We start from the raw sequence: 25,203 nt of genomic DNA, 5'->3' as shown, positions 1-25,203 counted from the left end.
CACAAGCAGGGGGAGTGGGAGAGGAAGAAGCAGGCTCATAGCAGAGGAGCCTGATGTGGGGCTCAATCCCATAACGCCGGGATCACGCCCTGAGCCGAAGGCAGACGCTTAACCGCTTTGCCACCCAGGCGCCCCTTGCTCTTGCTTCTTTAAAGAAATAGAATTGATTTTTATATATTGATCTTGTATCCCAAAACATTGCTGAACTCATTTATTAGTCCTAGTAGATTTATTTTTTGGTTGATTCCTTGGAACTTTCTATATATAGCTACAAATATATATTTCTTCCATTCCAATCTGGATGCCTTTTATTTCTTTTTCTGGCATAATTACCCTGATAAGAACATCTAGTACAATGTTGAAAAGATAAGATGAGAGCAGACAGCCTTCTTTTGTTCCTGATTTTAGGGAGATAACATTCAATCTTTCACCATTAAGTGCACTATTAGCTCTGTGTGTGTGTGTGTGTGTGTGTGTGTGTGTGTGTGTGTGTGTATAGCTATTTTTTATCAGGTTAAGGAACTTCCCTTCTATTCTTAGTTTGTTGCATATTTTTATCATGAAGAACTGTTTAATTTTTCAAATGCTTTCTGTATATGTATTGAGATGATTGTGTGGGTTTTGTCCTTTATTCTACTGATGTGGTGTATTATGTTACTTGATTTACAAAAGCCTAACCAACCTTGCATTTCTATAATAAAGCCAACTTAGTGACTGTGTGTAATCTTTTTATACTTTACTGAATTCAATTTGCTAGTTTCTTGTTGAGGAATTTACATCTATATTTATAACGTATTGGTCTATAATTTTCTTTTCTTCTGATATCTGTATCTGCCTTTGGCATTTCAGAAATCCTGGCCTCAAGGAATGACTTGGGAAGTATTTCATCCTCTTCTATTTTTTTGAAAGAGCTTTTGATTTTTTTTTTTTTTGAACAGTTCCATGAAATTTTATTATTGCAAATCTCTCTAGGAATAATAACACTCTTCCTCCCCAACACCCCCCCAGTTTTATTGAGAAATAATTGACATATATCACTGTATAAGTTTAAGGAATATAGCATAATGATCTGATTTACATATATTGTGACATGATTACCACAGCAGGTTCAGCTAACATCCATCTTTTCCTATAGATACAATTAATAAAGAAAAGAAAAAAAGGGAAAAAAATAAAAATTTCTCCTTGTGATGAGAGCTCTTAGAATGAAATCTCTTAACAATTTTTATATACTATAAAGCAGTATTAACTACCGTTATCATGTTGTCCATTCCATCTCTAGGATTTATTTATCTTATAACTGGAAGTTTGTACCTTTTTGTCACCTTCCTCCAAATTGTCCTCCTCCTGCAAATGATATGATTTCCTAGTTTTTCATGGATGGATAATATTCCCTTGTATATATACCACAATATCTTTATTCATTTATCCATCAATGGACACTTAGGTTGTTTCCATGTTTTGGCTATTGTAAATAATGCTACTATGAACATGGAGATGCATATATCTTTTCAAGTTAGTGTTTTCATTTCCTTTGGATATATTCCCAGAGATGTAATTGCTGGCTCATGTGATAGTTCTATTTCATTTTTCTGAGGATTGATGTTAATTCTTTAAATGTTTGGTAGCATTTACCAAGGAAGCCATATAATCCCAAATGTTTCTTCATAGAAAGTTTTTTTTTATTTATTCAATCATTTTACTTGTTATCGATCAACTCGGATTTCTTTTTGAGTCAGTTTTGGGAGTTTGTATCATTCTCATAATTTGTATCATTCTCATAGTTCTCATAATCCATTTCATCTAAATCATCTGTTATCTTGGTATACAGCTGCTTATGGTATTCCCTTATAATTCTTTTTTTTTTATTTCTATAGGGTCAGTAGTATTAACCCCTCCTTCGTTCATGAATTTATTAATTTGAGGGGTTTTTGTTGTTGCTGTATAGTTGAAGATTTGTTGTGTTAATCTTTTCAAAGAACTAACTTTTGGTTTTGTCGATTTTCTCTAATGCTTTCCTAATCTCTGTTTAATTATTACAGTCTTCCTTCTGGTTCACATATTTGTAAATTTCCCAAAGTGCTCTCTGATATTAATTTCTAATTCCACACCCTTGTGATTAAAGAACATACTTTATATGAATGGAATCCTTTTAAATTTACAGAAGCTTGTTTTATGGCTTAGAATGTGATCTATACTGGAGAATGTTCAATGTGCACTTAAGAAGGATGTGTATTCTGTTGTTTTGGGGTGAAATGTTTTAAAGATGTCTGTTAGGACTTGTTTGTGCATAATGTTGTGCAAGTCCTCTGTTTCTCTATTGATTTTTTTTATTATGTTATGTGAGTCACCATATAGTACATCATTAGTTTTTGATGTAGTGTTCCATGATTCATTATTTGTGTATAACACCCAGTGCTCATTACAACCCATGTTCTCCTTAATACACATCACCTGGCTAACGCATCCCCCCACCAACCTCCCCTATGAAACCCTCAGTTAATTTCCCAGAGTCCAGTCTCTCATGGTTTGTCTCCCTCTGATTTCTCCCATTCAGTTTTCCCTCCCTTCCTCTGCAGCCCTCCACCCTATTCCTTATGTTATACAAAAGAGTGAAAACATATGATAATTGTTTTTCTCTGCTGGACTTATTTCACTTAGCATAATCCCCTCCAGTTCCATGTTGATGCAAATGGTAGGTATTCAACCTTTCTGATGATTGAGTAATATTCCACTGTATATATTAACCACATCTTCTTTATCCTTTCATCTGTTGAAGGGCATCACGACTTCCTCCACAGTTTGGCTGTTGAAGACAGTACTGCTATGCACAATGGGGTGCATGTGCCCCTTCTTTTCACTAGATCTGTATCTTTGGGGGAAATATCTAGTAGTGACATTGCTGGGTTATAGGGTAGCTCTATTTTTAACTTCTTGAGGAACCTCCATGCCATTTCCAAGGTGGCTGTAGCAGTTTGAATTCCCAGAAAGAGAAGAAGAGGGTTCCCCTTTCTCCACATCCTTGCTGAAACTTGCTTTTTCCTCTTTTATTAATTTTTGCCATTCTAACTGGTGTAAGGTGGTATCTCATTGTGGTTTTGATTTGAATTTCCCTGATGGCTAATGACATTGAACATTTTTTCATGTGTCTGTAAGCCATTTGTATGTATCCTTTGGGGAAGTGTCTGTTCATGTCTTCTGCCCATTTATTAAGTGGATTATTTCCTTTTTGGACGTTGAGTTAGAGAAGTTCTTCATAGATCTCTGTAATGTCATTTGTAAATATCCTCTCCCATTCCGTGGGCTGCTTCTTAGTTTCGTTGACTGTTTCCTTTGCTGTGCAGAAGCTTTGTATCTTGATGAAGTCCCAAAAGTTCATTTTGCTTTTGTTTCACTTGCTTTTGGAAACTTGTCTTGAAAGAAGTTGCTGTGACCAGTCAAAGAGGTTACTGCCTATGTTCTCCTCTAGGATTTTGATGGATTCCTGTCTCACATTGAGGTCTTTCATCCATTTGGAGTTTATCTTTGTGTATGGTGTGAGAGAGTGGTCAAGTTTCATTCTTTTGCATGTAGCTGTCCAATTTTCCCAGCACCATTTATTGAAGAGACTGTCTTTTTTCCACTGGATGTTTTTTCCTGCTTTGTCAAAGATTAGTTGCCCAAAGAGCCAAGGGTCCATTTCTGGGTTCTCTATTCTGTTGCACTGATCTATGTGTCTGTTTTTGTGCCAGTACCATGCTGCCTTTGTGATCACAGCTTTGTAATATAGATTGAAATCAAGCAACATGATCCCCCCCACCTTTTTTTTTTTTTCCTTTTCAGCATTCCCTTGCAATTTGGGGTCTTTTCTGGTTCCATACAAATTTTAGGATTATTTGTTCCCACTCTGGAAAAAATGTCAATGGTATTCTAATAGGGATGGCATTGAAGGCATAGATTGCTCTGGGCAGTGTAGACATTTTAACAATGTTTATTCTTCCAATCCATGAGCATGGAATATTTTTCCATCTCTTTATGTCTTCCTCAGTTTCTTTCATAAGTGTTCTGTAGTTTCTAGAGTATAGATCCTTTACTTCTTTGGTTAGGTTATTCCTAGGTATCTTATGGGTTTTGGTGTTATTCTAAATGGAATTGATTCCTTGATTTCCCTTTCTTCAGTCACATTATTAGTGTATAGCAATGCAACTGATTTCTGTATTTCAATTTTGTATCCTGCCACATTACTGAATTGCTATATGAGTTCTAGCAATTTGGGGGTGGAATCTTTGGGGTTTTCCACATAAAGTATCATATCATCTGCAAAGAGAGAGTATTTGACTTCTTCTTTTCCAATCTGAATACCTTTTATTTATTTTTGTTGTCTGACTGCTGATGCTAGGACTTCTAGTACTATGTTGAACAAAAGTGGTGAGAGTGTTCCTGACCTTAAGGGAAAAGCTCTCAGTTTTTTTCCCCTTTGAAAATGATATTTGCTGTGGGCTTTTCATAGATGGTTTTTATAAAATTGATGTATGTTCCCTCTATCCATGCACTCTGAAGAGTTTTAATCAGGAAAGGATGCTGTATTTTGTCAAATGCTTTTTTTTTTGCATCAATTAAGAGGATCATATGGTTCTTCTCTTTTCTCTTATTAATATGCTTTATTACATTGATTTGCAAATGTTGAACCACCCTTGCCTGCCAGGGATGAATCCCATCTGGTCATGACAGATAATCCTTTTAATTTACTGTTGGATCCTGTTGGCTAGGATTTTGGTGAGTATTTTGGCATGATGTTCATCACAGATATTGGTCTATAATTCTCCTTTTTCATGGGTTTGTTGTTTGGTTTTGGAATCAGTGTAATGCTGGCCTCATAGAATGAGTTTGGAAGTTTTCCATCTGTTTCTATTTTTTTGAAACAGCCTCAGGAGAATAGGTATTATTTCTTCTTTAAATATTTGGTAGAATTCCCAGGGAATCCATCAGGTCCTGGACTCTTGTGTTTTGGGAGGTTTTTGATGACTGCTTCAATTTTGTTACTGGTTATTGTTCTATTCAGATTGTCTACTTCCTGTCTCAGTCTTGTTAGTTTATAAGTTTCCAGGAAGGCATCCATTTCTTCCAGGTTGCTTAATTTATTGGCATATAGTTGGTGGTAATAATTTCTAATAATTGTTTCTATTTCCTTCGTGTTAGTCATGATCTCGTCCCTTTCATTCATGATTTTATTGATTTGGATCCTTTTCCTTTTCTTTTGGATAAGTCTGGCTGAGTTTTATCAATCTTATTAATTCTTTCAAGGAACCAGCTTTTAGTTTCGTTGATCTGTTCTACTCTTTTTTTTTTATTTATTCATTCGACAGGATAGAGACAGCCAGCTAGAGAGGGAACACAAGCAGGGGGAGTGGGAGAGGAAGAAGCAGGCTCCTAGCGGAGGAGCCTGATGTGGGGCTCGATCCCATAACGCCAGGATCACACCCTGAGCCGAAGGCAGACGCTTAACCACTGTGCCACCCAGGCACCCTGATCTGTTCTACTCTTTTTCTGGTTTCTATTTCATTGATCTCTGCTCTAATCTTTATTATTTATTTTCTCCTATTTGGTTTAAATTTTATTTGCTGTTCTGTCTCCATCTCCTTTCAAAGTTGTAAGGTTAGCTTATACATTCGGTATTTTTCTACTTTTTTGAGAGATCTTTGGATGGCTTATGTATTTCCCCCTTAGGACGCCTTTGCAGTATCCCATAGGTTTTAGACCAATGTGTTTTCATTCTCATTAGTTTCCATGAATTTTTTAAAGTTCTTCTTTCCTTTCCTTTACTTTCATTCTTTAGCAGGATCATCTTTAACTTCCAAGTTTTTGAATTCCTTCCAATTTTTTTCTGGTGATTAAGTTCCAGTTTCAAAGCATTGTGCTCTGATAATAATCACAATTTTTTGATATCATTTGAGACCTGATTTGTGACCCAGTATGTGGTTTGTCCTGGAGAAAATTCCATCTGCATTCGAGTGAATGAGCATTCTGTTGTTTTAGGGTGGAATGTTGTGTAAATATCTACAAAGTCCATCTGGTCCAATGTGTCATTCAGAGCTCTTGTTTCTTTGCTGATCTTCTGCTTAGATGATCTGTCCATTGCTGAGAGTGGAGTGTTAAGGTCTCCTACTATTAATATATTATTATCAATATGATTCTTTATTTTAGTTAACAGTGGGTTTATGTAGTTGGCTGCTCCCCTGCTGGGGGCATAGATATTTACAGTTGTTAGATTTTCTTGTTTGATAGACCCTTTAAGTATGATATAGTGTCCCTCTACATCTCTTACTACAGTCTTTGGTTTAACATCAATTTTTTTCTGATATGAGAATTGCTACCCCAGCTTTCTTTTGAGGTCCATTTTCATGATAAAGGGTTCTCTATCTCTTCACTTTCAAACTGGAGGTGACTTTAGGTTCAAAATGAGTCTTTTCTAGACAGCATATGGATGGTTCCTGCTTTTTTATCCAATCTGAAACCCTGTGTCTCTTTATGGGAGCATTCAGCCCATTCACATTGAGAATAACTATTGAAAGATATGAATTTAGTGCCATTGTATTGCCTGTAAAGTCCCTGTTTCTATGGACTGTCTCTGTAAATTTCTGGTCTATATTACTCTTGCGATCTGTCTTCTTTTATAGAACCCCCCCTTAATATTTCTTGCAGGGCTGGCTTGGTGGTCATATATTCTTTCAGTTTCTGCTCGTCTTGGAAGCTCCTTGTTTCTCCATCCATTCTGAATGACAGCCTTGCTAGATAAAGTTTCCTTGGCTGCATGTTCTTCTCTTTTTTTTACCCTGAATATGTCCTTCTAGCCCTTTCTGGCTTGCCAGGTGTCTGTGGACAGTTCTGATGTCATCCTGATGTTCCTTCCATTGTACATAAGAAATCTCTTCCCCCTTTCTGCTCTCAGGATAGCTTTCTTGTCTCTAAGATTTGTAAGCTTCACTATGATATGCCGGATTGGTGGTCTATTCTCATTGATCTTGGTGGAGGCGGTCCTCTCTGCCTCTTGGACATGAATGCTTGTTTCCTTCCCCAGATTATGGAAGTTCTCAGCCATGATTTGTTCAAATATACCTTCTTGTCCTCTCTCTCTCCAAACCCTCAGGGATCCCAATAATTCTGACTTTGGTACCTTTCATGTCATCATTGATCTTTCTATGTCTGTTCTCATGGGCTTCTAGCTGCCTATCCCTATCTTCCTCAGCTTCCTTCCTTTCCATCAGCTTATCTTTTAGATCACTAATTCGTTCTTCTGCCTCATTTTCCCTGGCTGTTAGAGTAGAGGATGACTATTAGAAAAATAAAGAAAACAGGTGTTACAGAAGGTATGGAAGAATCGGAACCCTTTTAACTGTTGATAAGATAGTAGAATGGTATGGCTTTATAAAACAGTATGGGTGTTCCTTTAAAAATTTAAAAAATATAACCACCATATAATCTAGTAATCTACCTCTTCTTATATCACTGAATATGAAATGCATTTCTTTTAGATGGTACAATGATGGATTACCTATATTTTTATCCACTCTTACAATCTCTGTCTTTAAATTTGTGTCAGTAGACCTTTTAACATAATTATTGATAAGTTAGTGCTTAAGTGTACCATTTAAAATTTTCTTTTCCTGTTAATTTTCTCTCTGCCTTATTCCTCTGCTTCTCTTTTTCTTTTCATTCTCTGGGTTACATTGGATTATATTGATATAGGTAGAATGAATCTATGACCCTTTTAACTGTTTTCTATTTATTGTATTTATTCTTCCACCTTCTTTTTTTCTGTGTTCTCTCATTTTAATTGAGTATTTTTTTGTGATTCCGTTTTATATCCTCTCTTCAGTTATTAGTGATGCTTCCTTTTAAAATATTTTTAATGATTTCCATAGGGCTTGAAATATACACTTTTAAATACTTTAAGACCATCTTCAAATAACACTGCCATTTCAGGTGTAGTGCAAGTACCATGTATGCAATTATTTGCAATTCTTCCATCCTTTCCCTTGAGATATTGCTGTTATTCATTTCACTTAATCATATGGTATAATAACCCAATAGATTGCTATTATTATTGCTTTACAAAGACAGTTATCTTTTAGATCAATTAAAAATATAAAAAATAAAAGTTTTTTTACCTTTGTTTATTCATTTTCCCATTTTCTTCCATTTTTATGTAGATCCAAATTTCTGAGCTTTATAATTTTACTTCTGCCTAGAGAACTTTTAAACATTTCTTGCAGAGCAATTCTGCTAATGTTTTAGCTCAAACTGCTATAACAGAATGTCATTGACTAGGTGGTTTATAAACAGAAATTTATTTCTCAGTTCTGGAGGCTGGCAAATCCAAGATCAAAGTGCCAGAATATTCAGTATTTGGTGAGGATACACTTCCTTGTTGATAAATGGCTATCTTTTCACAGTCCTCACATGGCAGAAGGGACAAGAACTCTCTGAGGTCTCTTTTTTAAGGGTAGTTATTTCATTTATGAGGGTTCTATCTTCATGACCTAATCATCCCCCAAAAGTCACACTTCCAAATACATTGGGCATTAGAATTTAACATAAAAATTTTGGTGGACACAAACATTCAGTCTATAGCAACTACCAATGAATTAATACAAGTGTTTATATGAGAAGGTTTTGATTCTTCACTTTTTAAAGAAAATTTTGCTGAGTTTCAATTTAGGTTTTTTCATTTAACACTTCAAAGATTTAATTCCAGTGTTTCTTTGCTTGTGTGGTTTCTGATGGGAAATCTTCTGTAATTCTTATCATTCTTCCTCCGTAAGTAAGTTGCCTCCCCCATCCCCTTTATGGCTCCTTCAAGATTTTCTCTTTGTCTCAGAGTTTCTGAAGTTGGTTGTAGTTATAGGTACAAGAGGCTTTACATTTCTCTAGGGAACTTTTTTGTCTCTCCTCTTGGCTTTCGGGCTTTGCTTTAGGTTGTGCTTCAGAATCTCTCTCTTGAAGCTTTCCCAGTTGTAATTGCTGTTATTATTATTCAAGGATTATTAGTGTGGTAGAAAGGTGTGAGGGAAGGGTGGTGTTCTCCAGTCTTATCACAAGGTTTTAATCTTTGGATTGTACAATGGGCCTTTGATTGGGGGCTGTGTCCATTAGAAGTGTTTTTTTTTAAATGTTTTTTTATTATATTATGTTAGTCACCATACAGTACATCCCTGGTTTTTGATGTAAAGCTTGATGCTTCATTAGTTGCGTATAACACCCAGTGCACAATGCAACATGTGCCCTCCTCACTACCCATGACCAGTCCATCCCATTTCCTGCCCCCCTCGCCTCTGAAGCCCTCAGTTTGTTTCTCAGAGTCCATAGTCTCTCATGCTTCATTCCTCCTTCTGATTACCCCCCTTTCTTTATCCCTTTCTTCCCCTACTGATCTTCCTAGTTCTTACATTCCATACATGAGAGATATCATATGATAATTGTCTTTCTCTGCTTGACTTATTTCACTAAGCATTATCTCCTCCAGTGCCGTCCATGTTGAAGCAAATGTTGAGAACTCGTTCTTTCTGATAGCTGAGTAATATTCCATTGTATATATGGACCACAACTTCTTAATCCAGTCATCTGTTGAAGGGCATCTCAGTTCTTTCCACGCTTTGGCTATTGTGGACAATGCTGCTATGAACATTGGGGTACATATGGCCCTTCTCTTCACTACATCTGTACCTTTGGGGTAAATACCCAGTAGTGCAATGGCTGGATCATAGGGTAGCTCAATTTTTAACTTTTTAAGGGACCTCCACAGTTTTCCAGAGTGGCTGTACCAACATGCATTCCCACAAATAATGTAGGAGGGATCCCCTTTCTCCACATCCTCTCCAACAATTGTTGTTTCTTGCCTTGTCAATTTTTGCCATTCTAACTGGCGTAAGGTGGTATCTTAGTGTGGTTTTGATTTGAATTTCCCTGATGGCTAATGATTTTGAACATTTTTTCATGTGTCTGTTAGCCATTTGTATGTCATCATTGGAAAAGTGTCTGTTTATATCTTCTGCCCATTTTATGATTTGCTTATTTGTTTCTCATGTACTGAGTTTGAGAAGTTCTTTGTAGATCTTGGATACCAGTCTTTTACCTGTAGTGTCATTTGCAAATATATTCTCCCATTCCGTGGGCTGCCTCTTAGTTTTTTTTTGACTGTTTCCTTGGCTGTGCAGAAACTCTTTATCTTGATGAAGTCCCACAAGTTCATTTTCTCTTTTGTTTCTCTTGCCTTTGGGGATGTGTCATGAAAAAGGTTGCTTTGGCCGATGTCGTAGAGGTTGCTGCCTATGTTCTCCTCTAGGATTTTGATGGATTCCTGTCTCACATCAAGGTCTTTCATCCATTTGGAGTTTATCTTTGTGTATGGTGTGAGAGAGTGGTCAAGTTTCATTGTTTTGCAAGTAGCTGTCCAATTTTCCCAGCACCGTTTATTGAACAACTGTCTTTTTCCCACTGGATGTTTTTTCCTGCTTTATCAAAGATTAGTTGCCCAAAGAGCCGAGGGTTCATTACTGGGTTCTCTCACTGTTCCATTGGCCTATGTGTCTGCTTTTGTGCCAGTACCATGCTGTCTTTGTGATCACAGCTTTGAGTACACTCAAAATCTGGCACTGTGATGCCCCCAGCTTTGTTTTTCCTTTTCAACAGGTCCTTGGCGATTCAGGGCCTTTTCTGGTTCCACACAAATTTAAGGACTATTTGTTCCAGTTCTTTGAAAAATGTCATCGGTATTTTGATCGGGATAGCATTGAAAGTGTAGATTGCTCTGGGTAGCATGGACATTTTAACTATGTTAATTCTTCCAATCCATGAGCATGGAATATTTTTCCATCTTTTTGTGTCTTCCTCAATGTCTTTCAAGAGTGATTTGTAGTTTCTAATATATAGATCCTTTACGTCTCTGGTTAAGTGAATTCCAAGGTAACGTATGGTTTTTGGTGCTTTTGTAAATGGGATGGATTCCCTAATTCCTCTTTCTTCAGTCTCATTATTCGTGTATAGAAATGCAACTGATTTCTGAGCATTGATTTTGTATCCCACCACATTACTGAATTGCTCTCTAACTTCTAATAGTTTGGGAGTGGATTCTTTTGGGTTTTCTATATAGAGTACCATGTCATCTGCGAAGAGAGACATTTTGACTTCTTCTTTGCTGATCTGGATAGGTTTTATCCCTTTTTGTTGTCTGATTGCTGTTGCAAGGACTTCTAGTACTATGTTGAATAATAGTGGTGAGACTGGGCATCCTTGTCGTGTTCCTGATCTTAATGGAAAGGCTTCCAGCTTTTCCCCATTGAGAATGATATTTGCTGTAGGCTTTTCATAGATGGTTTTTATGAGGTTGAGGAATGTGCCCTCTATCCCTACACTCTGAAGGGTTTTAATCAGGAAAGGATGCTGTATTTTGTCAAATGCTTTTTCTGCATCAATTGAGAGGATCATATGGTTCCTGAGTCTTTTCTTGTTGATATGATGTATCACGCTGATCGATTTGCCAATGTTGAACCACCCGTGCATCCCAGGGATGAATCCTACTTGGTTATGATGGCTAATCCCTTTAATGTACTGTTGGATTCTATTAGCCAGGATCTTGTTGAGGATTTTGGCATCCATCTTCATTAGGGAAATCGGTCTGTAATTCTCCTTTTTGATGGGGACTTTTCCTGGTTTGGGAATCAAGGTAATATTGGCCTCATAGAATGTGTTTGGTAGCTTTCCTTCTGTTTCTATTTTTTGAAATAGCTTTAGGAGAATAGGTATTATTTCTTCTTTGAATATTTGGTAGAATTCCCCAGGAAAACAGTCTGGGCCTGGAGTTTTGTTATTTCGAAGGTTGTTTATCACTGACTCAATCTCTTCATAAGTAATTTTTTTTTTAGAAAATCAATTTCTTCCTATTTCAATCTTGGTAGTTTATAGGTTTCCAGGAAGGCCTCCATCTCGTCCAGATTGCTTAATTTATTGGCATAAAGCCGTTGATAAATGTTTCTAATAATCCTTCCAATTTCATTGGTGTTGGTTGTGACCTCTCCCTCTTCATTCATAATTTTATTAATTTGGGTCCTTTCTCTATTCTTTTGGATAAGTCTTGCCAGCGGTCTGTCAATTTTATTGATTCTCTGAAAGAACCAGCTTCCTGTTCTGTTGATCTGCTGTACTATACTCCTGGTTTCTAATTCATTGATTTCTGCTCTAATCTTGGTCAACTGTTTCCTCCTGCGTGTATTAGGCCTGTCCCTCTGTTCCTGCTCCAGCTTCTTGAGGTGAGAATATAAAAACTGCATTTTAGATTTTTCTATTCTTTTGAGTGAGGCTTGGATGTCTATGTATTTCCTCCTTAGAACTGCCTTTGCAGTATCCCATAGGTTTTGGACTATTGTGTTTTCATTCTCGTTGGTCTCCATAAATTGTTTAAATTGATTTTTGATTTCCTGGTTTATCGAGTCATTCTTGAGCAGGATGGTTCTTAGTCTCCAAGTGTTTGAGTTTCTTCCAAATTGTTCCAATTTCAGAGCACTGTGGTCTGAGAATATGCATGGAATAATTTCAGTCTTTTGGTATCTGTTGAGACCTGTTTTGTGACCCAGAGCATGGTCTATTCTTGAGAATGTTCCATGGGCATTAGAATAGAATGAGTATTCTTTGGTTCTAGGGTGTAGTGTTCTATATATATCTACGAGGTCCAACTCTTCGAGTATGGCATTCAAAGCTCTTGTTTCTTTGCTGATTTCTTGCTTAGGTGATCTGTCTATGGCTGATAGTGGTGTGTTGAGGTCTCCTACTATTAGTGTATATTTATCTATATGTCTCTTTATTCTGGTTAAGAGTTGGTTTGTGTAGCTTGCTGCTCCCCTGGTGGTGGCATAGATATTTATAATTGTCATACCCACTTGTTGGATACATCCTTTAAGAATAATATAGTGCCCTTCTGTGTCTCTAACTATAGTCCTTAGTTTAAAATCCAATCTGTCTGCTATGAGAATTGCTACCCCAGCTTTCTTTTGAGGTCCGTTGGCGTGAAAGATGGTATTCCATCAGTTTACTTTCAGTCTGAATGTATTTTTAGGTTCAAAATGAGTCTCTTGTAGACAGCAAATGGATGGGTCATGTCTTTTTATCCAATCTGCAACCCTGTGTCATTATGGGAGCATTTAGGCCATTTACATTGAGACTGATTATTGAGATATATGATTTTTAATGATGCCATGTTGCCTGTACAGTCTTTGGTTCTATAGATTGTGACTTTCTGTTCTGTATCACTCTTGGGGCCTTTTTACTTTTATAGAACACCCCTTAATATCTCCTGTAGGGCTGATTTTGTGGTTACAAAATTGGTCAATGACTGGCAATTCTGGAAGGTCTTTATCTCTCCATCAATTCTGAATGACAGCCTTGCTAGATACAGGATCCTTGGCTGCATGTTTTTCTCTGAAAGAGCTTTAGAAATGCCCCCCCAACCCTTTCTCTCATTCCAGGTCTGTGTAGACAGGTCTGACGTAATTCTGATACCTTTGGCTTGGTACGTGAGAAATTTCTTTTCTCTTGGCTGCTTTCAATACTGTATCTTTGTATCTAATATTTGCAAAATGCACTATGACGTGACGTGGCGTAGGTTTGTCGTGGTTGAGCTTGGGAGGGGTCCTCTTGGATATGAATGTTTGTTTCCTTTGCTAGATTAGGGAAGGTTTCAGCTAGAATTTATTCAAATATCTCTTCTAGACCTCTGTTTTTCTCCACCCCCTCGGGGATGCCGATGATTCTGACATTGGAACATTTCATTGAGTCAGTAATCTCCCATAACCTACATTCCTGAGCGTGGATTTTTTTGAGTCCAGATTCTATTTTAGCTTTTTCTTCTACTAACCCATCCTCCAATTTGCTGATACGTTCTTTTGCCTCATTCACCCTGGCCATCAGAGCCTCTAATTTTGACTGCATTTGGCTCATAGATATTTTAATTTCTGCCAAATTCACTCTCATTTCTGCCCTTAGAGATTCTATATTCTCATTAACATTTTCATTAATACTTTTTTCAAGTCTACACATCATATTGACCATTGTTACTCTGAATTCCATTTCTGATAATTTGGTTATATCCATATGCATTAGTTCTGTGGCAGAGGTCACAGACTCATTGTCTTTTCTTTGCTGGTGGGGATTTCTCCTTCTTGTCATTCTGATGAGGAGAGGTTGCGGGGTTGTCCAGTGCCCAAATTATTGACTGGGACCCAGGCCGTGTGCCCTTGTTTTATAGGGATCTTAGGGATGTGGGCTTCTTTTTTTTTTTTTAAAGATTTTGTTTATGTGACAGGGAGACAGCCAGCAAGAGAGGGAACACAAGCAGGGGAGTGGGAGAGGGAGAAGCAGGCTCCCAGCGGAGGAGCCCGATGTGGGACTCGATTCCGGAATGCTGGGAGCAAGCCCTGAGCCGAAGACAGATGCTTAAGGACTCCGCCACCCAGGCACCCTGGGATGTGGGCTTCTTGATTTTTGAGCCTGCCTTCTGGGGGAGGGGCCTGCCGCACTGATACTCAGGCAGCCCTATTTGGGTAGAGTCTCCATGTCCCCTGCAAGGGGGGATGGGATGGGCACACTGTGAGCCGGTATTTCCAGGCTTTTGTTCTCTGGCGGCTTTCCCTGGCAGTTTGCTGCGCCTCTTCTGAGAGTCAGAGCAGCAGTGGCTGAATCTCAGCCTCTGTCTCAGATCAGAGGGATCGCTGACCATTTTCCACAGATGTCCTGGCCACTTTAACTCTGTTCCTTTTGGTTCTGCTCTACCCTGCACCGTCCCAGGATGTGCGCCCCACAGCCAGCATCCCAGCCCTCACTTCCAGGGCCTGCGCATCTCAGTCCTTTGTGTTTCTAATACCACCAGCCGCCAGCCGCCAGCTGCCAGCCTCCCCCGCAAGCTCCCGGAGCTCCTGGTCTCAATCTGTTTCCAGTGAGCACACTGGAGTTCCGTAAGAAGTCTGGTGGCGCGCGCTCCCTGGCTCACGGTCTCAGTCTGTTCTCTCGCGGGTGCAGTCCTCGAGTCTGCCTGCTCCCCCGTGCAGGTGGCTACTGCTTACCGGCGCCCGAAATTGGCAGCTCCCTCCCCCTTCCATTTATCTTCCAATATCTGTGTGTGGTTTCATGGCTCCCTGCTTTGTACCTCAATACTCAGCGCTGGAGATGTTCATTTGTAGAGATCCAGATGTATCTTCCTGCGTCTCGTGCTGATTCCATGGATGTTCAGGCTGGTCTGGTACCTACTAGCTCCACTCAGGGGACCGGCTGAGAAAGTGGTCCCCTACTCCTCCGCCATCTTAACTCCTCCCCCCCCATTAGAAGTGTTTTGATCCTTCTCTGCCTATAGCATTGTTAGTCTGTTACCTTAAAGTGCTCTCTTCTGTTGACTGTGGCTATTATTGTTCTCCTTAGGTGAGATATTAATGCTGGAGAAGTTGATGTGGGTCAGACTTTTCTTCCCCCAGCTGTTGTAAAATTTAGAATGGCAAAGTCCTTCCTTTTGGAATCCATGCATTTGTTAGGGAGAAGAGTCTAAGAGGAGTTCACAATGGATACCATTGCCCTCCTCTTGCCAGTGTCCTACTGGGAGCTCTCTTGTATCCTCAAAGTGAAAATCTTGTGGATTTCCTGAAAGAAATTTCTGCAAAAGTGTGGAGGATCCTAAGAACACAGGCCTCAGGTGCTCCTAATTCTCATGATAGTCCATAGTCTCCAGCAGTATGCCAAAATTACTATTTAATTGTTCCAACTAGTTAGTGCTTTCTGCTCCAGGTAAGTAAACTAGATGCTGTCTGTCTTAGAAATGCCTGACTTCATATCTCAGGGTGGCAGTTTTCTATATGACCTCAGTTCTCAGATGGGTCCAAGAAAAGTCCTTAATTTTCAGATTGACCAGTTTTTCATAAGGATAAGAGCACTAACTTACAAGCTGTTGGAACAGAAACGGGAAGTTCCTTGGTTATTTTATAAACCCCCAAATTAGACATTTTTATTGTCATTTTCCAAGTCCATGTTGGCTTCTTTTTACCTACATGTTTGCCATTTTACTTGTTCACCATTTCTTCTTGACTGTTAGCCTTCCTTCTGGGACCACTTTTCTTCTTCCTTATGTATATCCCATACAACCCCTCATACTGAAGGTCTGTTGATAAATTCTTTCAGTTGTTTGCTTGAAAATGTATTTATTTCGTCCTCATTCTTGAAAAGAGTTTTGGTGAATACACAATACTGACTTAATAGTTATTTTCTCATAAGACTTTGATGATATTATTCCTCTATCTCTGGTTTTCATTACTGCATTGATACGTGCATTGAAAATATAAATGTTGCTCTTATTAGGGATTATTTTTCCCTTATTACCTTTCAATATTTATTTGGTTTTAGTGCTCTTATATTTTATTATGATTTTTCTAAGTGTTGCTTCTTTTCATTTTTATTTTTTAAGCTGGGCTTTCCTTTCCTGAGCACTGATATTTTTCTTCAATTCTGAAAAATTCTCTCACATATAATTTATTCAAATGTTGCTTTTCCCACATTATTTCTATCTTCTCCTTCTGGAACTGCAATCAGGCTCATGATAGACTTTCCATTCTATCCATGCTTTTATTTCAATTTCATATTTTTATCCTTTTCCTATGGTACATTCTTTATAAATTCTTCAGATTTATCTTCAAGTTCATGAATTCTCTTCACCATTTTTAAATTTGCTGTTTAATCTAGACATTACATATTTAACTTCAATGATTTTATCTATTTTATATAAATTCAATTAAATAACATATAGTATAGTATTAGTTTCAGAGTTAGGGTTTAGTGATTCATCAGTTGCATGTAACAACCACTGCTCATTACATCAATTGCACTCCTTAATGCCCATCACCAGTTACCCCACCCCCTCATCCACCTCCCCTCCAGCAACCCTCAGTTTGTTTCTTATATTGAAGAGTTTCTAATGGGTTGTCTCCCTCTCTGAGTTTGTCTTATTTTATTTTCCCTCTCTTCCCCTATGTTCATCTGTTTTGTTTCTTAAATTCCATATATCAGTGAAATCATATGATATGTCTTTCTCTGACTGATTTATTTCATTTAGCATAAAACCCTCTAGTTCCATCCACATCATTGCAAAGGGCAAGATTTCATTCTTTTTGATGGCTGAGTAATATTCCATTGGATATATATCCCAAATCTTCCTTATCCATTTGGCTGTTGAAGGACATCTGGTCTCTTTCAATATTTTGACAATTGTGGATATTGCTGCTATAAACATTGGGGTACATGTGCCCCTTCAAATCACTATGCTTGTATTCCTTGAATAAACATGTGGTAGTGCAATTTCTGCATCACAGGATAGTTCTATTTTTAAATTTTTGAGGAACTCCCATACTGTTTTCCAGAATGTCTGCACCAGTTTGCATCCCCACCAACAGTGTAAGAGGGTTCCCTTTTCTCCTCATCCTCACCAACATTTGTTGCTTCCTGACTTGGTAATTTTAGCTATTCTGATTGGTGTGAGGTGGTTATCTTATTGTGGTTTTGATTTGTTTTTCCTTGATGCTGAGTGAGGTTGAGCATTTTTTCATGTGTCAGTTGGTCATTTGTATGTCTTCTTTGGAGAAATGTCTGTTCATGTCTTCTGCCCATTTCTTGACTGGATTATTTGTTTTTTGGGTGTTGAGTTTGGTAAGTTCTTTATAGATTTTGGATACTAGCCCTTTAAGACATTTGTAAATATCATCTCCATTCTGTAGGTTGTCTTTTGGTTTTACAACTGTTTCCTTTGCTGTGCAAGTTTTTTACCTTGATGAAGTCCCAATAGTTCAGTTTGCTTTTGTTTCCTTTGCCTTTGAAGACATGTCTAGCAAGAATTTGCTGCAGCCAAGGTCAAAGAGGTTGCTGCCTGTGTTCTCTTCTAGGATTTTGATGGATTCTTGTCTCACATTTGGGTCTTTAATCCATTTTGAGTTTATTTTCCTGTATGGTGTGAGAAAATGGTCCAGTTTCATTCTTCTGCATGTGGGCGTCCAATTTTTCCAACACCATTTGTTGAAGAGACTGTCTTTTTTCCATTGGATATTCCTTCCATCTCTGTCAAAGATTAGTTGACCATAGAGTTGAGGGTCCCTTTCTGGGTTCTCTATTCTGCTCCATTAATCTATGTGTCTGTTTTTGTGCCAGTACTATACTGCCTTGATAACTACAGCTTTGTAATAGAGCTTGAAGTCCGGAATTGTGATACAACCAGCTTTGGTTTTCTTTTTCAACATCCCTTTGGCTATTTGGGGTCTTTTCTCATTCCGTATAACTTTTAGGATAATTCGTTCCAGCTCTGCAAAAAATGTTAATGGCATTTTGATAGGGATGGCACTGAATGCGTAGATTGCTTTGGGTAGCATAGACATTTTAACAATATTTGTTCTTCCAATATATGAGCAGGGAATGATTTTCCATTTCATTCTGTCTTTCTCAATTTCTTTCATAAGTGTGCTATACTTTTCAGAGTCCAGATCCTTTCCCTCTTTAATTAGGTTTATTTCTAGGTGTCTTATGGGTTTTGGTACAATTGTAAATGGGATTGTTTCTTAATTTCTTTTTCTTCTGTCTCATTGTTATTGTATAGAAATGCAACTGATTTCTTTGCTTTGATTTTATATCCTGCCACTTTGCTGAATTCCTGTATGACTTCTAGTGATTTTGGGGTGGAGTCTTTTGGGTCTTCAAGATAGAATACTATATCATATGTGAAGAGTGAGTTCGACTTCTTCTTTGCCAATGTGGATGTGTTTTATTTCTTTTTATTGTCTGATTGCTGAGGCTAGGACTTCTAGTACTATGATGAATAACAGTGGTGAGAGTGGACATCCCTATCTTATTCCTGACCTTAGCGGAAAAGCTCTTATGTTTTCCCCATTGAGGATATTCACTGTGGGTTTTTTGTATATGGCTTTTATGATGTTGAGGTATGTTCTTTCTATTCCTACATGGCAGAGAGTTGTTTTTTTTCTATTCTCTTTTTTTAATGTTTTTTTTTATTATATTATGTTAGTCACCATACAGTACATCCCTGGTTTCTGATGTAAAGTTCGACGATTTGTTAGTTGCATATAACACCCAGTTCACCATGCAATACGTGCCCTCCTTACTACCCATCACCAGCCTATCCCATTCCCCCACCCCCCTCCCCTCTGAAGCCCTCAGTTTGTTTCTCAGAGTCCATAGTCTCTCATGCTTCATTCCTCCTTCTGATTACCCCCCCTTTCTTTATCCCTTTCTTCTCCTACCGATCTTCCTAGTTCTTATGTTCCATAGATGAGAGAAACCATATGATAATTTTAATTACAATATGTATTGGTGTGGATATACTTTTATTGATTTTGTTGGAGTATCGCTGTGCCTCTTGGATCTGGATATCTGTTTCCTTCCTCAGATTAGGGAATTTTTTAGTTATTATTTCTGCAAGTGGATTTTCTGCCCACATTTTTCTCTCTTCTTCTGGGATCCCTATACTATGAATGTTATTATGTTTGATGGAGTCTCTCAGTTCCCTGAATCTATTCTCATTTTGTATAATTCTTTTTTTCTCTCTTTTGTTCAGCTTGATCACTTTCAGTTACTCTGTCTTCTAGATCACTAATTTGTTCTTCTACATCGTCCAGCCTGCTGTTCATTTTATTAAGTGTGTTTCTCATTTATTGAACCCTTCATCTCTATTATGTTATTCCTTATCTGTGTGTTAAGGGCCTCACTGATGCCTTCCAGTCTTTTCTCAAGTCCAGTCTGTATCTTTATGATCATTACTTTAAATTCTCTGTCAGGCATGTCACTTATATCTGTTTTGCTTAGACCTCTGGTCATGGCCTTATCTAGTTCTTTCATTTGGAATAAATTTGTCTGTCTTCTCATTTTATGTAAGTCCTTATGCATGTTCCTGTATGTTAGGAAAGTCAGCTACTTCTCTTATTCTTGAGGATAATGGCCTTATGAAGAAGAGGTCCTATAATACCCTTTAGTATAGTGTCCCCTATTCCCCATGGCCTAGTGTTTCAGGGCATGTCTCCATTTGTGCTGCATGTGCTCTGCCATTGTACCCCTGCTGCTTTATCCTTTAGGCCAGTCATCTGCAAAGGCTCTCATTACCTGTTGTGGCCAATATTTTGTACCTGGTCTGAGTGTGGCAAGTTTTAACTAGTTGTGTTCTAGTCTGCTTGTGCTTTCACCATTGCTGCAAGAACCAAGGCCCAGCAAAACCCCTGGTTCGAGGGATGCAATGTGGGCAGGGTTTGGGGCTGGTCTTCTAGGGGAAGGGTCCTGCCATAACGGAACTGAGACAAGCATGACTAGGAAGGGCAGTCCCACCAGAGTGTGTGTGTGGGGGGGGGGGGGTCAGTGTTTGGTATAAACTGGTTTGGTAGCAAGGGTAGGCCTTGTCTGGCTCCCACAAGTGGTCCTGTGCTTAAACTGAGGGGTGGGGGAGAGAAGTGGTGCCTGTCATTCCCTTTGTTCCCAGAGGGGTCTTTCCCTGAATGCTGCTACTAAGTGACACACTCCAAATAACCTCCCCATTGTGTGTCTCAGGCACTCTTCAGATTGCTGTTTTCAAGTTGTATGCCTGCGGGCTGTTTACCCTGCTTTCTCTCTAAGAGCATCTTTAATGCCTTCTGTGCTTTCCCAGAGCCAATCCTGCTGGCCATTAAACCTCCAGGCTTTAAGCCCTGGTAGTTACAAGAACTCAAAAAATTCAGCCCCTCTTACTTTCCAAGTCCATTTCCATGAGTGTTTGTCTTCCCCATGTGGGCTCCCCTGTGTGCTCATCTGTCTCTCACCCTCTTCTGCAACTGCAGCTTCTTCCCCACCATGGTGGCCATGATCTGTTTCTCTCCAAAGGTGTGTTTCCACACTTCTTACTTTCTTCAATGTGGCCTCTTCTCTACCTTTAGTTGTGGAGTTTGTTCTGCCAGTCTTCAGATTGGTTTGGGGGTTATTTAAGATGATTTGATAGTTATCTAGTTTTATTTGTGGGACAAGGCAAGCCTAGAGTTTTCCTACTCCACCACTGTCTTCCCAGACTTCTTTGTTTCTTTTTTTTAATCTTTTTTTTTTGCCTTTTCCTCATCTTATTTGAGCATTTTCATGATCCCATTTTATTGCTTGTGTTTACTTATCATTTATATATCTTTGTGTTTTGGGTTTTTTTTGTTGTTGTTGTTTGTTTACTTTTTTTAGTGGTCCCCCTAGGGTTTACAATGTATGTTTTAAAATAATTTGGGTTCACTTTCAAATAACACTATATTACTTTACATGTAGAACAAGTACTTTACAACAGAATATTCCCAGACTCTTCCTTCCTTTCCATGTGTCATTGTTGTTTCATTTCATTTTGATATATGCTATGAACACCCAATACATTATTACTATTATTGCTTTAAACAGTTATCTTTCAGAACAATTAAAAATATGCAAAATAAAAGATATATTTTGCCTCAGTTTATTCCTTTTCCAATGCTCTTAATGATGTAGATCCAATTTTCTGACCAATATCATATCTTTTCTGCCTAAATATTGTTCTTTAATATTTCTTATAAGACAGGTCTGCCCATGATGAATTTCCTGTTTTTGTTTGTCTGAAATAGAAGTATTTATTTCGCCTTTGTTGTTAAAGGACATTTTTGCTGAATTTAGAATTCCGTATTGGCAGGGTTTGTGGGGCTTTTGTTGTTGTTGCTGTTGTTGTTTACTTTCAATACTTTAAATTTTTCATTCCACTATCTTTTTTGCTTATTTGGCTTCTGACAAGAAGTCCAGTATAATTTTCTTCCTTATTCTTCTGTAAGTAAGGTGTTCCAACCACCCCTTTTTCCTGGCTTCTTTCAGTACTTTATTTTTGCCTGATTTTCTGCAGTTTGAATTTGCTATGTCTAGGTGTGGTGTGCTTCTCTTTTAAATTTTATTTATCCTGCTTGGTATTCTTTGTGATACTTGGATCTGTGGTTTGGTATCAATAACTCAATTTTGGAAAATTTTGGCAATTCTTTCTTCAGATATTTCTTCTTTCCCATTATCTCCCTCTTCTTCTGTTATTCTAATTACATATATATTGCATTCTCTATATACATTCGAATTACATATGTATATATATGATAGTTATATGTTGCAAATATATTACACTATTTGATACTTTCCCAAAGTTCTTGGATGTTTTGTTCTATTTTGTTTTGTTTGTTTGTTTTTTACTATTTTTTTTCTCTCTGCATTTTAGGGTGTGTAATTTCTACTGATCTATCTTCAAGCTCATATATTCCTCCGCTACGTTAACTTATGAGAACATTGAAGACATTCTTCAGATCAATTACTGTGTCTTTCTCTTGCATTTACATTTGATTCTTTCTTATACTTTCCATCCCCATACTGAAATTATCTATCTGACCTTGCATGTTGTCTACCTTTTCTAAAAAGCTTTTAACTTATCAATCATAGCTATTTTAAATTCCTTGCCTGATAATTCCAACATGTGTATCATAACTGAGTCTGATCCTGATGATTTGTCTCTTCAGACCATTTTTTTCTTGCCTTGATTCTTCCCTTTGTGCTGCTCTCTGGAGACAATTATCTTTTGCATACTTTGAAGATGTACTCTTCTATTATTTTACTTATTTTAGTCTGGTAATAGGGAATAGGGGACTAATGACATTTCATGTTAGTCTGATTAAGCCTCAGTCTTAGGCAGGCTTATCCTCAGTCTTGGAGGTGTGACCTTCCCATGTGTTCCTGACTCTTCTTTAACTATAATGGTGGGCCTAGTGCATATTCCTATGCCTCCTGGGCTACAGCATTTTTTCCATTTTCCTTCTCCAGCTGTGGTGAATTTCTACCAGTGTCCTCAGTTTCTGTTGCCCTTGCTTCTGCAGATTAAGGCTTATTTTCTTTAGGGGAGATGGAGTAGATTGATTTCATCAGAGTTTCAATGGTGTTGGCCATTCCTCTCTGTCAGCTGCCGTTAATTTCTACCAGTGCTCTCAAACTACAGTTGCATTCCCTTTCTCTGTGAAGACTAAGGCTTTTGTTTCATAGAATACAGAGGGAGAATGGTCTGGGCATTTCAGCCCATGACTGCTATTCTGTTTTTCTCTCCAAGCCAGAGCTACAAGGCATCTTTCTCAGAATTCTTCTGTCTTCCCTGTCAGCAGGTGGAATTCCTAGAGGATGCAAAACCACCTATGTTTTCAGCCCCCAGGGGCTTCACATTCCCATACTAGCCCACAGTGAACCTTTAGCAATTTATTAAAAATTTTTAGCTGAGTCTTCTTATGAGTTTATATGTTGTGCAGTAGTATCTATGAAAGATAAACAAATACCTGGGCCCTATTGCTCCCTGCAGATGTCTGCCTGTCTCTATGAATTTGGGGTTAGCTGTTCACAATGTAATCTGTTTTCTAATGAATTCAAAAGTCTGTTTGAAAATTTCCAGGTTTTTGTTATTGTTGTTGTTGTAATGGTAGAGAAGATGTCTTTCCAATTCAACATCTCTGAGCTGATACCAGAAGATGATGGGAACCTGGGGATAAGATTTTGAGATTTTGTTTATCTTCCAGCATCAATACCACAGTTTACCAATTCCCCCACAATGGTGATCATGGTGGGTTTACCAGCTCGAGGAAAGACCTACATCTCCACGAAGCTCACAAGATATCTCAACTGGATAGGAACACCAACTAAAGGTATGTCTCTGAAACCCTTTGTTCTACAGCCCCCTCCTGGCCACTGGCTGAAGAGTAAGGTAGCAGGCCTCAGAAAGAACATTCCCTCAATACCAGGAATGCCTCAAAACATTATTACCAATCTTAGGATTACTACTACTACTACTACTACTACTACTACTACTACTACTACTGTAACTACTACTACTACAACCACCACCACACTCTTAAAAGTTCTACAATTTCTTGAGCACATACTCTATGCCTAACTGCACTCTGGGTACTAGGTATAGGAAAACTAGTAAGAGTAAATGTCTGTTCTCAGGGACCTCCAGTTTTGCAAGACTGTAACACAATCCTATCAGTAATATACTATTTTTATTACCATTGTTATTTTTTATTACCATTATTATTATTACCACACCAATATTACTATTTTGATTAGCATTACCATTTACTCAAAACCTTAAGATTTTCTTCAAGCCTTAGGTTATGTAGAATCAAGTACATTGAAGCCACAGCCCAGAGTTTCCCACAAGGTCTTCACTAAAGCTGGGCACCTTCATTCACCTCATCCTCTGGAGCTCAGAAGGTGTCCACTCTCTCCAAGCCTCTCTTTAGGTCTGGGCTTGTTGACTTCCCCTCCCCAGCTGGAAGTGGTCCTGCCTTTTTCCACATCCAGAAGGGCCTCCTTCTCTGCCTGTCAACCTCCTCCTTCACTCCCTATTTCCAACTTTCCATTCTCCTCAGTGTGGTCTCTTTTCTGCTTACTATCAGTTATTTAGTAATCACTCTCTCCTATTCCCCCATTTGATTTCTCTACCTACCCCCACCCTGTATCCCCACTCCTATTTGATTGTTCTGTTGCCCCTGAGAGGACTGTGGTTCTGTGAGCTCCCATACCAACCCTCCTGACAGCCCCCTCTATGCCAACACTAATTACAGAGTGTGTTGTTGTAGTGCATGTCTGGGTCTCTCTCCCCAGGAGCTGTTCTGGGGACAGAGCACCAGATCATATTCCTTTCCCTCTCTCAAGTATGACCAGATTAAGACATTTAGAGGCTCTAAACAGTAAGAGATAGGGTGCCCCCACATCATATACAATTTAGGATATAAATGGTAAAGATAAGAAAGTCTGCCAATGTTTTTTATTTATCCCAGATGACTATAATGATGTTTTCAATGAATATCAACTTATCTGAAAAATTTTATTGGGACCATGTTCCTCCTTTCCTCGTGCACTACGCAAGTACTTAGACTCTCACTTGTGAAATGGAGCACTGCTCCCCAGTGCAGCAAACAGTTCTCCTTGGGCATTTATTTATTAAATCATTAATTATTCATTGAGAACATAGCTGTGTCAAAGCTGTTGTTGGGTATTGGGCAAAGACAAGTAGGATAGGATGCCTATCCTCAAAGAACTAACATCTACTCTTAAGCTCTAAAATGCCCATGAAAAAGAAACTAGTATTATCATCATTCC

At 38.3% G+C, this 25,203-nt stretch overlaps 1 protein-coding gene across 19 annotated transcripts in view; it reads left to right on the top strand.

The window, feature by feature from the left end:
* PFKFB1 (6-phosphofructo-2-kinase/fructose-2,6-biphosphatase 1) overlaps nucleotides 1-25,203 on the top strand; it is an 88,451-nt gene that overhangs the window by 21,844 nt on the left and 41,404 nt on the right. For 18 of the 19 annotated variants that reach the window (XR_007188246.2, XR_007188248.2, XR_006408552.3 and 15 more), the window contains exon 2: nucleotides 23,616-23,741. Coding sequence is in view for 13 of the 19 variants with exons in the window: in XM_048213164.2 (XP_048069121.1) it covers nucleotides 23,616-23,741 (126 nt within the window). In the remaining 6 variants the exon portion in view is untranslated. Of the gene's footprint in view, nucleotides 1-23,615; nucleotides 23,742-25,203 lie in introns of those variants that run through there. The other variant, XM_044380710.3, reaches the window with a different exon arrangement.

The sequence above is a fragment of the Ursus arctos genome, chromosome X (genome assembly GCF_023065955.2).
Source record: "Ursus arctos isolate Adak ecotype North America chromosome X, UrsArc2.0, whole genome shotgun sequence".
In the NCBI taxonomy this organism is placed as follows: domain Eukaryota; kingdom Metazoa; phylum Chordata; class Mammalia; order Carnivora; family Ursidae; genus Ursus; species Ursus arctos.
Note: the sequence above shows the minus strand (reverse complement) of the source record. Positions and strands in the feature narration are given on the sequence as shown.